The 14,650-nt window shown below is 33.9% G+C and overlaps 1 protein-coding gene across 1 annotated transcript in view; it reads right to left on the bottom strand.

The window, feature by feature from the left end:
* TMEFF2 (transmembrane protein with EGF like and two follistatin like domains 2) overlaps positions 1–14,650 on the bottom strand; it is a 217,153-nt gene that overhangs the window by 101,927 nt on the left and 100,576 nt on the right. Inside the window, exon 5 of the mRNA XM_087819691.1 lies at positions 593–689. Within this exon, the coding sequence (XP_087675817.1) occupies positions 593–689 (97 nt within the window). The remainder of the gene's footprint in view (positions 1–592; positions 690–14,650) is intronic.

The raw sequence follows: 14,650 nt of genomic DNA, 5'->3' as shown, positions 1-14,650 counted from the left end.
CGTCCATGCCCTAGAAGGCTACCATTTTGGAACTTATTTAAAATAAATATTATTCATTATTGGTTCAGCATAGCTTACAGGAGAAGCTGAGTATTGCTTGGGTGAAGGGAGAAGTTGATCCTAGAGGGTGTCTCAGAGATCATTCTTTGCTTTTCCATCTTCCCAGTTCAGCTATAGGCACAACATCAACATACCCTTAAATAAGGATATCTGAGGTTACCTAGATCTACCATCTTAGAAAGCTGATTAGCAACTCACTGTCCATTGTTTCTTGACCATGCTTCTTGAGAAATGTTCTGGTAAATAGGATTGTTGTCTCCATCTCTCAATATGGACAGTATTTGGGAGTCTCAGTGATATCTCTTTATATCTTATCAAATGAAGCAGGGCAGCTGGGCAGCTGCTTGGCTGGCCCAACTCTTAATTCCCTTCCAGAAATTCCTTGCCGTTATTATAGCCCTCATATTTTTCCTTGTTAGGAACTAGTTAAAAAAATAAATGCTGAAAATTTCTTCTTTAGGAAATGCTTGAAGGAGTAAGAAGAAATTAATTATCATAACTTTGTTTAAAAGAATAAATGAAAGCACGTTACCAGACATCCTCGGCATCTTCATCGCATTCTGCACCAAACTGGCAAATATCACAGGTGGACGTCTCCTTCTGACTGGTTTCTCCTGAACCTTCATGGACTGTAGGGCAGAAAAAAGAAAACAAAAATAATTCAGATAAGTGTGCATACTACCAACAGCTCTATATTAAAGCTGCTACTTTTCCAATGGACCTATTTGCTGTTAGGACTTTATAAGAATGGCATACTTAAGTCCCCTTTTCCCTAAATTTCAGGACAGCTCTAACAATAATATGCCACCCATTGGTATGTAGTGAATATTTTAACTTTTTAAAAGCAAAATCAAACAAATAACAGGGTTTACCAGACTAAACTGAAACTGAAATATATGACTAAACTGAAATATATGAAAAGATTATTTAATGAAAAGGGACTTAGATTGACTAAAACTGAAATATATGAAAAGATTATTTAATGAAAAGGGACTTAGATTTTTTCTTGCCTAGAGGAAAAATCTAGTGTCTACTAGACTATAAATAAATACCTGGCATTTTCTCATTTTTAAATTATAGATTTCTTTTCCATTCACAGGCTTTTATACATAATTTAAAAAACTTGAATGGGCAGCCTTGACTTATTAGATATATCTCCCTCCACTTAAGATGTTAAGCACTTATAAGAAAAAAAATTTTGATTATAAATTTTTAGAAAACAGCTTTTAATTGGTTTGTACAATAATTTCTTGAATCTGACATAAATATTTCAGAGCCCATCATAGTGATTTCTTCTCTGAGGGTTATGAGCGTATGTTTCATTTAAAAAATATATATTATCATTGATGATGATTATTGATAGTGGTCTTCTTTCCTCCTCCAAAATTAAAAAAAGTATAAAAATGTGCAATGCATAACCTAATTGTAAAATTAACCTCTCAAAATCAGGAAACAATAGTATAAATCAAGAAAAACTTTCTAGCATTTTGAGGAGTCCAAATAACAAAAATCTGAGCAACACTTTTGAGATGATGAATTATTGTTTACCCAATTAAAAAATAGTTGAAAGCAAAACTAGTTTTGCTTGTAGATGAAAAATTGCCAACACCTAACTTCTGCATAGATAATCTTATTCCACGGACAGATCACACACTTAAAAACAGATGTTTAAATCAGGAAGATGTTTAAAAAGTGCACTTCTGCTGAAGGTCATGTATTTTCAATAGAAAAAGATCATAAGCAATTAAGTATGGCATTGGCTCCTATCTTTATAAACCCTAAGATAAAATTTTAACAAAGACTTAATTTACTAACATGCACCCTGAGCCTAACAAATCCAACCTTACTTATTTTGTTTTAATAAGATATTTTCTCATCATTTCTTCTTTGTCTACTAACAAGAGTTTTTAACGTTTATAAAAGCAAAGGTCTTTAATTCCATGATTTTCTTTAATTTATTGCTGTGCAGATATGTGATGTAATTTTTTTTTTTTTTAAAGACAAGAAGACATCTCCGAAAGTATTCTGTTTTATAGTTTTTCCAGGAAAGATAGAGAAGTTTATTTTTTCTAAAGCATTTTCCCCCTGTACTTGATTATTTGCACTTACACTAAAAAGTTGTGAATTACAACAGATTAACTTTAATTGAAAAAGTATTCATGATATGCTTTAAATTTGGAAGTCTAAAAAAAAGGAGTTTCTCCCTAGTAAGAAGGGATTTTTGAACTCTGATGCAATAGACAGCGCTTATTATCTGCCTTCTCACTTTAATACGGGCAAGACCATTACAGTGGGCCATGGGGATAAGAAGGAAGCTGGGGCCGCACCTCAGGGGACACTGAGCAGCTGGGTTGGTCTCTTTATTACTGTCTTATTATTAATGCAACACAGAAGCTGCTAATGGGAGAGAGCCTTTTAGTGTTAGCAAGATTAGCAGCTTCCAGACTAACACTCCCCATCACTCAGGAAACATGCTAACACGACGGGAAGGTCCTTAATGAACAGTTACAGCCACTTAGGGGCAGCCCTGTTTTTTTTCGCAGTTGAGAAAGATCCTTGGTTAGGGGTCTACTGGAAGTAACCCAGGGGATGAACTGTGCCAATTCACAATTATATACAATAGTATTTACGCAATACAAACTATAATATATATGATAAAATATTATTTTAAATGATATGCATAATAGCGGTCTTTATTATAATTACATATATAGCATATATAATAGTTATATATAGTACATATTAAATATATGTGCACTATAATATATGTACTGCACTGTAATATATCACCTAAATGTTCTCATAATATGAGTTGGGGCATGTTCCCACTTCCTCTATTTTATAAAAGACTTTGTGTATGACAGTATTATTGTTTGATTTCTTCATAAAAGTTACTTAAATTTTCTATTTTATTGATTTCTGCTCTTATTATTTCCTTTCTGTTATATACCCAGGGTTTAATTTATTATTTTTATAGTTTCTTAAAATGGAAGAAGTACTTGATTTTATACCTTTCTTATTTTCTAATATATCTATTTAAATCTATAAATTTCCTTATAAGGACTGCTTTAGCTGCATCTCAAAAATACAAATATTATGCTTTTATGTATTTCTGTTAGAGAAAAAAATATATATATACACATATTGTAATATCCTTTGAGATTTCTTCTCTAACCCATGGGTTATTTAGTAAGTGTGTTTTTCAACTTTCAAATATTCGAGGGTTTTAAAAAGTATATTATTTTATTCATCTTTAACTCTATTATGATTAGAGAACACATTGTATTTAATTTAAATCCTTTGATATTTATTGAAACTTGTTTTATGACTGAGAATATTGTCCACCTTCTTGAATAATTCATGTGCATGTTAGAAGTTGTAACCCCTTGTGGGGAGTAATTTTCTATAAATGTTAATTAGCTTAAGTAGATGGTTAGTATTGTTCAAATCAGCTGGAACTGTACTGATTTTTTGTTTTATTACTGAGAAAGGAGTGTTAAAATCTCTGTCAGTGACAGTAAAATTGTTTTCAGTTCTCTTTTGTTTTGTCTTGTATTTGGGAGCTTTGATATTAGGTGTAGAAACATTTAGTAGTCTTGTGTCTTCTTAAATAAGTGACCCTTTCCTCATTATAAAATTCACCCTTTTAATCTCTAGCAACATTAGTCATCTTGAAGTCTACTTTGTTCTGAAATTCATAGAGCCACACCAGCTTTCTTTTGCCTATTTTTTCTGTCCCTTTATATCCAACCTGTTAACATGTTTAAAGTGTGTTTCTTGACAGACTTTAGATACAGAGGACAGGCTTATGGTTGCCAGACCGAGGGGCTTTGGGAACTGGGTAAGAAGGGGAAGGGATTAAGAAGGATAGATTGGTAGTTACAAAATAGTCACAGGGATATAAAGGATAGCACAGGGAATATAGTCAATAATATTGTAATAACTGTATAGTGTCAAGTGGGTACTGGAAATATCAGGGGGACACTTTGCAAAGTATATGATTGTCTACCCACTACGCTGTACACCTGAAACTAATACAAAACAATACTGAATGTCAACTGTAATTAGGAAAAAATGTGTTTCTTGGAAACACACAGTTGGATCTTGCTTTGCTATTCAGTCTGAATATGCTGGCAATTGAGGTTATTCTTGTGTTATTATTTAGGTGGTTGCTTTAAGAATTACAACGTGTCTTTAAATTGTCTTAATCTTTTACTTAATAAACAATTTAAGAACTTTGTGACAATATGTTTTTAATTACCACAGTCCACTCTTTGCATTCTTATTGTCATATATCATAGTCTATCATCTATCTATCATCTATTTATCTATCATCTATCTATCTATCTATCTATCTATCTATCTATCTATCTATCTATCTATCTATCTATCTATCATCTATCTATCATCTATCTATCTATCTATCTATCTATCTATCTATCTATCATCTATCATCTATCTATCTATCTATCATCATCTATCTATCATCTATCTATCTAGTCATCTATCTATCTAATCTATATAATCTATCTATCATCTATCATCTATCTATCTATCTATCATCTATCTATCATCTATCTATCTATCATCTATCTATCTATCTATCTTCTATCATCTATCATCTATCTATCATCTATCTAAAGCTCATGTTCCTTTCTAAAATGAGTTTTACTTAAACAGCCATCCTATTCTGTGCTATTTCAGTGGCAAAAGCCAGAGATTTCAGTACTAATGAAGATTCCAGCTTGTTACTATTAAATGAGTACTTGACTTCTGACATGCATTTGTTCTAACTTTTGAAGACTTATCTATAGTCTCACATTCTCCATGGGAGACACTGTTGATATATGACATTTATAGTAGATTGCATTATTTTTTCCAATTATTTTTTCACCCTCTCCAATAAAATAATTATATTTCCCTCTATAGCCAAAATACTTGAGTTTCATGATACCATTGTTGGTCTTATGACTTGCTTTTGCCATTGAAATATGAGTGGAAGTGAGAAGCTATATAAAAGCCATCACGTGGATGCCTACTTTCTTGCTCTTTCCCTTTGCATAAAAAAGACACATTCTAGAATAGGAGTTGTTCCTTCAACCAATCCCAGAATGAGTTATACAGAGCACAGCCACCATTGGTCCCAGTCATAGGAGCAAGACTTTTTGCCCCTGATACTACAAACCTCTGAGATTTTGAGGTTGTTTGTGGCTTTGCCTAGTGAAAACAACAAATAATTCATGAATTATTGTTATCAATAAATTCTAAGAAAACATTTTCACATAATTTTCATATCTCAGATTTTGGTTTCATTACTTTTCTAACACAACCCTAGATCTGTTTTTAATTTTCTCCAAATATTTCTTCAAATTTTTACTATTTCTTTTCTATTCTAGCATATATTCTGCAATTTTTCAGGCATGTTTCTTCTATTATATTTTCATTTTTTCTCAACAGAACACTATCTTTCCCAGTCTATGCATGGTTCTAATTTTTCTCTCCATGTAGCTCTAATACATCTTTTTCACAGACATATAAAGTGTGTCATTCAAATTAAACAGACAATAAACATTTAACACAGTATAAACCTAAATGAACAGAAACCTCCATATGCATCACACCTGAAAAAAAGTAGGCAGTCCTTGAAACTATCAGATTTTATCAACAACGAGAATGAGATTTCTAAGCTCAAATATAACTTATAGATACTTGTTTTATATTCATTTAAATTATTACAAAGTTGAGAAAAAACATTTACACCAATTTTATGTATACTTTAATCTGATGTTTTTCAAAATTTAGAAGGCGTTTTTCTTTTTCAATTTGAGAGTCAATAACAATCTACAGTTAGTGTTTTGTTTTTTTCTTAAATTGGTTGAATGACAAATTAATTCTTGGTCGATGTTTAATTTTTCCATTTTATTTATAAAGATAAAGGATTTATCAGTGATAATATTCAATTATCTACTGCAAATAAAATTACTTTCATAGTAAATTATAATAAACAGCAATTTTTCCTTTGAAATTACTTGCACAAATTACTATTTCATTATCATCAAAAGCTGAATTTTGAGTTCATCTTCCAATAAAGAAAAAAATCCACTTAAAGAATAGAAAGAAAATTTTAAATGAAAGCTCTCCATTACATTCTTTAACTTGGACGACATGTTAATTTTGCCTTTTGTATGTCATATGCTTCTCCCACATGTAAGTTGAACCTAAATGATGGAAGCTACTCACAGTTCCCAGAGGCTCAGACAATTCTAAGATGCTGTTTTTGAGCCTTAGTAATTCTCATTTACATTTTCCAACATTTCCCTAGAAATTCTGATGTGACTTCAATGGAAAATAAGAATAAGAAATAATTTCCTTTTATTCATATTATAATGTGAGGATATTTAAATAATAATTATACTGTTATATTATTGAAGTGCTAAAACAAGGGACTTAACAAAGTCTGCTATTTACAAAACTAACAGATTCATTCTGTACGTGTATCAGTGTCACAATGCAGTAATAGGTATTCAGATTTTAGGGAGAAAAATCCATTATCTTTGTGTGTTTTCTAATTAAAAGAAGTACAAATCCATTGTTAATTTTTAAATTGTAAGTGATTTAAGTGCTAAAAACTAAAGAAGGCTAAAATTACATGTGCACATTAATGGTTTAAAATTCTAAAAGCCACTTAAAAAGTCTAAGTACCAAGTTTCAAGAATGAGCAAATATAATTTTATATTAAACACTCAAAAGAAGAGAGCATTACAGAAAATTTAATTTTTCGTAATTAAGCTAGTTTCCTAGAGCTTTACAAAGCTTCTTTAGAAATCACATATGATTTATCTTCTACACAACTAAAATTAATGTAAGAGTTTAATACAATGCTACTATATTGAGGCACAATTCTATTGTAATTTAAGTCTGACTGATTTCACTCAGTTCTAAGTTAGAACTGAAGATATTCAGTTGATTAGAAAAAGAGAGAGAGAGAAAGAAAAAGAAAGAAAGAAAGAAAGAAAGAGAGAGAGAGAGAGAGAGAGAGAGAGAGAGAGAAGAAAGAAAGAAAGAAAGAAAGAAAGAAAGAAAGAAAGAAAGAAAGAAAGAAAGAAAGAAAGAAAGAGAGAAAGAGAGAAAGAGAGAAAGAGAGAAAGAGAGAAAGAGAGAAAGGAAAGAAGGAAGGAAGGAAAGGTGGAAGGAAGGAAAGGAGGAAGAGAAAATCTTATTCAGCTTCATATCATGTACGGCAGAATTCCTCAGCGCAAGTTACTATGCCAGATTCAAGAAACTCTATGATAGCAATCATGTGGCAATGATAAGCAAAAATACTTTTATTACCAGTATAATTAATTTGAATTATTGTATGTAAGTTTATATATAAAACATTTTCCCCTATTAAATACCTAAAAGATAATTGTATTTTTATTGGTAAGTTATGAACATTGGTTTGGGCTAGATGGGATACTATAAAGCATGGTGAGGACACCCAATGAGAGATTGAGAAAAGACTAAGAGTCGGTAAGTAGAAAGAATAAAGGTAGGTGACACTTTTGAACAAATTTCCTGATGAGAACAGAGAATGAGGCATTAAGTGGATAGGGATGTAGACATTTTTACAAAAGGATGGGGCTGAGGCGTCATTTTCTGCTGAGAGAAATGATGGAGCAGGGATGAACAAATCTATGCAGGAGAGAAAGGGGGCAATCATGAAGCAATGCCCTTGAGAAGAGATGGGTTTACACTCAGGTGCAGTGGTTGATCTTACAGGTAGGAACATATCTTCCAATCTAGGTGAGATGGCAGAGCCTGTGGGTACTCATGTAGGAGGGAGGTGACACTGGAAAGGGAAGGATGAACTAGATCTCTGGTTATGTATTTTTTGCCTCTATTGTATTTGTACTTAAGAGGGACATCATCAATTGAGAGAATGTGATAAAGAGAGATGTGAAATGCTATAGGATATTGAGTGTGAATGAAAAAAGATGAAAGCTTTCTCAGCCTTTTTAGACTAATTTATTGCTTTTCAATTGTGTGCTTAATTATTCTAATTAGAAAATCTCTGATACATAAAGACAAATCTTTATTAACTTGCAGTTCTGTGTCTTTAGTATATGACTTTTGGCGTTAACGTAAAGGTATTTTGTGATTTAGAAAGTTTTATTTGCATCATCATACAAAGACTAAACTGCCAGTAGAGTTAACTCTCACCTACTGAATGCCTGTTACAGTAGAATGACTTTGCAATCTGGTAACATCTTATATGTCATGTTTATTTCCTAAATATTTTCCCATTCTCTCACGTTGTACTCATTGAGCCTACACTTCTACTACCCGATCTGTGCACTTGCAAACTGGCCTATTTCAAATATATTTCCCATGTATCTTATTGAAATGCAAATATGATCATGTGTTTAAGATTGAAAATGACAAAGTAATTTAAAGGCCGTTCCATGTTAGAAACAATTCAGACCTGGTGCTAGGAAAGCTGGATTTGGGTGGCTCAGATTCTTTCTTGATCTCCAGGTTTCTCATATGTAAAATGAGATGACTGCCCTGCTTAGCTCACAGGCTGTGGTGAAGGTTAAAGAGGAGGAAGCATGAAAGTTCTTTGCACCCTCTAAATTGGTCAGCTACCCTAAGCTGTTAACACAAAGACAGCTTTAAAGTTGAAATAAAGTCATTGTCTTATTCCAAGTTAGAAGGTTCTTTGAAGGAAGTCCAAGGCTGAGCATCACAAATGTGAACTGTTGGCCCTTGTGTGTTGGCCTTACAATGATACTGAAGTCTTGGTGGGAGCAGGGAAATGAGAATCACAAAATAACATAACAAAACAGAGAAATAAAAATACTGAGGAACTTATAGAGGAAATCTTGCACCAAAAAAACCCAAAAAAAACAAAACAAAACAAAACTCACTTGGTTTCTTATATGAAGGGGTAAAAAGATTGAGGAGAGAGTAAGTAAGAAGTGGACAAAAAGCCTCGGATAGGAATCCTCAGAAAGCGCCCATAGCTCTAGGCTCTTTAGTCTAGGACACTGGATCTTAGGACAAAAACATGAAAGTAGTATTTTCTTTCTTTTCTTATTAATGAAGGTAAAAATGAAATAAGGGCTTTATCTTTTTTTTTCTACTTGCCTGCTATGAGCATTGGTTTTCACTGTGAGTCTAAAAATCATATTCCATTTAAATCTAACTTCCAAGTCCAAATGAGACTTAAAAAAAAATTTATAAAGAACAAGGCTTGTTTAAATACACAACTCATTGACCATAAATAGGCCAATGAAATGAAAGAGCAAAACTAATAACGAAGCCCATTTTAAGAGGCCATAGTGTTTTGTAAAATTGTTAGCCATAGCAATAGTTTTTGTGAATTACCTATAATATTTTCCAACCTACTTTTGCTATTGAAGGTCCAGTCCCTAAATTTTGAAATCACAATAACCAAAATAATAGGAATAATGCCAGGGCTGGAATTCAGTGTGTGTGATCCGTTTCAGTGTCAGGCTAGATCTAGCCACATTCTTTCCTCCAACCCTGCTTGTCTTATATTGAGAGACCCTATTTCATCTCTGCAATTTCCCTTCTGCCTATGGGCTCCAGTTGGTGGTTTGGTTACTCTTGTGATTTCTTTTTCCACTTTACAGCAGTCTCTCAAACTCTGGTTTCAAATCTGTAACGTACTGCTTAGAGCCCAGCACTCCTGAAGACCTCTCTTGGAATGCTCCATCTTGGAATCTGTCCTCACTAGCAGCCAAATAAGACAGGCCACAGTATCCTCAGTTTCACTCCCTCCCATAATGAGTACTTTCACATGCATTATTTCAAATCAACATGAACAAAAGAAAACAAGATGAAAAAATGTATCCTCAAAAGTGTAAGTACAGAAAGGTCTGAATTATGCAATTTGAAGTGTGAAGGAAGACATACATAAACATTTTCCACAAAATGGGACCCCCCCCCTCCCCCCCGCAATAAAACAAACAGGCTGTCTAACTAGTTCTGGCTACTGAGTTGTTAAGTGGACGTGGCATGAGTCATTTCAGACGAGAGGATTTAATCCCTGGTTGGAGACTTCCCCTCCTATCGAAGGGTATCTAAGAGGGAAGCTACCCTTAGGAGACTATGGCAGGAAGATAGAAAAACATTGGTCAGAGGTGGCATGTAATTTGGACAAGATTTACTGATGGATTGGGCCCAGGTATAAAGTGAATGTTCAAGATAACTGCTCCATCTGTCTGGGTCATTGAGTGACTGCCCTCACCTAACTACCTTGAGCAGCCAACCTGCAGTGAACCTGTAGTGAGAATGGCCCTCGGTCATTTTAAGCCACTAAGTCTGGGGGGATGTTTGTTACTATTGCATAACCTAGCATAGCTTGACTATGTCAGGGATGAGTCTAAGAGGCACAGATGCAACTGGCTCCACTGTGCTGATGTTATCAGCAACTCCCAAGTACCCAGCTACTGATGGTTACTCTGGAATAGAACATACAGAAGTAAGTCACATGCTCGTTCATTGAGAAAAATGGCAGTCATGTGGAGCTCGACAGCGTAATACCTAAAGGGGAAAGGGTGGTATAAGAAACAGCATGAGTTTTGAACAAGGAGCCACTTATTGAGTGGCAATGGCAGACTGCATTGATGGTAGTTTAAAAACGTGAAGGAAGAAGTGAAGTAGCAGCAGCTTAGGTTTGAAGGGATATTTTGTTGTCACTGGAGAGAAGACAGGAGGAAATTGTTGGAACATTTAAAACAATTTAACTTTATCTACTCTTTCACTAGAGCTAACATTGGTAATCATAAAAGTGCAAGAATATACAACTTCTTGTATCCTTAAATGGGCCCCATTTTAATTTCTTAGCGCATACAAGAAATATTTCCTGATAGTTACCGGTATTTTAAAAACCATGTTCACATATGCATACTTTTGGTGCCTGAAAGTCCTTAGAAAAGGTTAGATTGTGGCTGATTTGGGGTGTCCCCAATGGAAAGGCATTGTTTTTCCAATCTCAAAACACAGTCTGCTCCCTGCCCCAGTTCAGACCCACTCAACATTCTGTACTGTTGCTTTCATTTTCCCCAGTGCTGCTTAGGGTTCTCCATGTATATTTGTATTTTTAGACCAGATAAAATGAATGGAAGTTCTTTCTCTAAAATATACGTAGTGTGATTCAAAGAAAATGTTAATGAAATGAAATACTGAAAGCCTTGCAAAATATTGATATGTAGCAACTAATTTTGTCTCTGTACACAATTGCCTTTCTTTGTGTTCCTGAAGGACTGTTCTTATGGAATTATGTAGCTGTACAAGCACTGGTATTGACAGGCTTTCTAAATGGAAGAGAAGGAGGGTGGGAAGGGATTTAATTGTACTAAACACCATCTCTTGCCTAAATATGCCTAAATATGAGGTAGTACATAGGGACCACTAATATCTTTACTGCGTTTTTAAGAAAAACCACCTCCATAGAGAAATACTTTTCACCAACGCAAATACAGGTATCAAAATGAAGAGGCCTCTTCCTGCATTGTTAAATTCCATGTCAAATCTGAAAACTATGGGCTCTTTCATGACAACAGTTTCATTCCTCTTCTCCCACACTATCTCACAGCAGGTCACAGAGAAAGGTTGTTAACCATATTGCTTTGCCTAAAAAGGAATTTTTAAAAAACCAACAATACTCATGTACCTTAGCTTTACTTTGAGAGGGTCTGGTGGCTGAGGCAGTGATTTGTTTGTGGCCAGAGGGGTTCATACAAAGAGGTGGAAAAAGTATTCAGGTGAAGAATTTCCAAATGGGAACGATGCATTTTAGAGACAGGTTTTATTATGTATGAGCCACACCTGGCAGAATTGCAGGGCAAGGCAAGTACATATACTGTAAACAAAATGAAATCTCCGTAGTGAAGGCTGCTGTATATTGAGAGAGACCCATGGGTGAGATGTAACAGCCAAGAGTGTCGCTTTCAGAGTGTGTTTTTAAAAGTAGGTTTCACATCAATTTTAATGAAACTGGGAAGGATTTCAACTCTCTCTTTTTTTTTTTAAGACAAATTACTTGGGATTAATTTCTATTAAAAAGCCCAAAAACTTCAGTAAAATTAAGAAGGCAGTTGTATTCTTGGTGCGTAGAAATGTACATAAAACACCTATAAGAATGTTTAGTGCATCTGTTAAGTAATACAATATCCATATCTACGATTACTCCCGAGATCAAATTAAGAACATTCCTCATTTGTTGGTTTGTCACCAAGGAAAATACAGGAAAACAAATGCTAATGAAAAGATTAATGGATGTTTCAATGTATAATACATTAACCACTCCTTCAACCTTTGGACAAACAAAATAAAAATAAGGCATTACCTAAAATAGTCTTGGTAAATATTGTGCAGTTTTAAGGTCCTTGTCAGTATGAATTCAATTTAAGTCTGTGAATCTTTTCTGAATATTCCTATCTAGATATAGAAATATCATATGTAAAAATGTTCTTTATTCCAGAACAGATAAAACTCCCAGTGGTAAAAGGACATTTAGGTATCTCTGAAGGTTTCTTATCATCGGGAAACATAACTCTCAGATGGTTTAGTGCCTGAAAAGGTCTTCTGAGGTCACTCATCAGATACGTAAAACAGTGAGCTGGAGACAAGAGTGGGAGCCTATAGTAATCTCATGTCTTTGCTTTGAGACATCAAATCTTTCTTCCAAGAAGCCAATAGAGAAGTTAACATGTCACTTGGTGTGGCATATTCAAGCCTGACTGTTAACCTGCCTTGAGTTTCTGCTACTAGTTCTGAGAAGGTTGGACTCACCTAAGCAAAGACTATATTTAGCTTTAACATTTGCAACCACAAATTCCAAAACCCTGCTATACTGAAGAAAAGGTGTTGGTGAGAAGGCTGGAAATGTACTGGGTTTTGTCTCTAAATTTCTTTGAGGAATTTTATTGCAACATAAAAAACCCACTTTGGTGGGGTAACCTTTATTCTATAAATGTTTATTGAATGATGATGAAAATAGATTTATTTTATATGTATTTTTGCTTAATATTTGACTAAAAGTAGTATTTTAAATTTCTGCTATAAAAGACAAGTCTTTCAAAGATAAGAAATCAAATGCTCCAAGAACTGTGTGGTCTAACAGGGTAGCGAGCAGCCACTTATAGCTGTTTAAAATTACATTCATTAAAACTAAATAGAATTAAAAATCTAGTTTCTCAGTTGCACTAGCTACATTTCAATAAATTAACAGCAACATGTGGCTAGTGATTACTGTATTGGACAGGGCAGATATAAAACATTTTCATCAACACAGAAAGTTCTCTTGGACAGCAGTGCCCTAGAAAGGTTTAGCTCAAATATAGCGTAAAACAGTACTCATGAATCAATCTTCCCAATTCAGTACTTTTGTTTTAGAGTTTTTCAACCTATAGAAAATAAAATATGATGTGACTGTCATTTTCACCTTTCCATGAAGTGGAGCGAATATTTTACCATGATACATACATGTGTGGTGTGACAACGTGTGCCGTTTCGGTATATAATATACCTTGATTAATAATTAAACTCAACAGAAATTATTAATAAACCTTGTATTCTTACCCTATCTTAAGTGCTCAAAACATAGCTATCTTCAAATTTAGTCTCTTAACATTTGTGGCTTGAAGCTCAACAGAACTAGGCACAGTAGAGTGAATGTGTTTTAAATGAATATTGCTTGTTCTCTGTCCAAGCCTCTGGCTACCACACTTGCAATTATGTTTATAGTTAGGGTTAGAATGTCTACCTCATACATTGAGATAATTATTGTGTTTAGAGTACAGCACCAATATGTATATACTGCTTAGTGTATATCCTTGCAAAACTGTTTTCTTTTCATGGGGGCCTATTTCTTCCATGTATACATTTAGCCATGTGAGTTTAAACCAAGTCAACATGAGAGGCTTGTGCAGTATGTTCTTTGTAACAGAATAGATCTAATTTTTGGTGGCTAAAAATTTCCCACAAAAGAATTACCTTAACTGACATCAACAGGCCTCTCATTACCGGAGTTTAAGGAGGGAGATTAAAGCCACACAAAGGCACATAGAGACGTAATTCTGTGTTCACGTCTAGAAGCAGTGACAAGCTGGGGACTTGCCATTACCTTGGTATTTTGGAGATAAATGAGTATCTGAATAAATAGAAGCCTTGAGTCTCTGCAGCTGTCACTAACATATTTCACCCTAATTGCAAAATATTTATTTTAAACACTAGAATACACACTGAAAAAGCTACCCTCAACTGGTGAAAAGGAGATTTTCAATTGCTAACTTTTCCAGGTTAATTCAAATATTGTAGAAGATGCTAAGGATGTAATTTTATTCTTTATACTTTTGACTTTGTATTCTATGCATAAGTTAAAAAAAGGAAAGAAAGATGAAAGAAATTATCTCTATGGTTTCTCTGTGGGTAAAAATTGCTGTATTTTGCTTTGTGCCCCAGTATCCTCATATTAATTGGCCCACAGTAAGACACTTAGGAAATATATATTGAATAAATGAAGGAAGAGATTTTGGCTGAGACAAGAAAAAGGGTCATTTTTAAACTTAATATTTAT

This window comes from Miniopterus natalensis, chromosome 8 (genome assembly GCF_054644295.1).
Source record: "Miniopterus natalensis isolate mMinNat1 chromosome 8, mMinNat1.hap1, whole genome shotgun sequence".
NCBI lineage: Eukaryota > Metazoa > Chordata > Mammalia > Chiroptera > Miniopteridae > Miniopterus > Miniopterus natalensis.
This window is presented reverse-complemented; position numbering and strand designations above follow the sequence as displayed.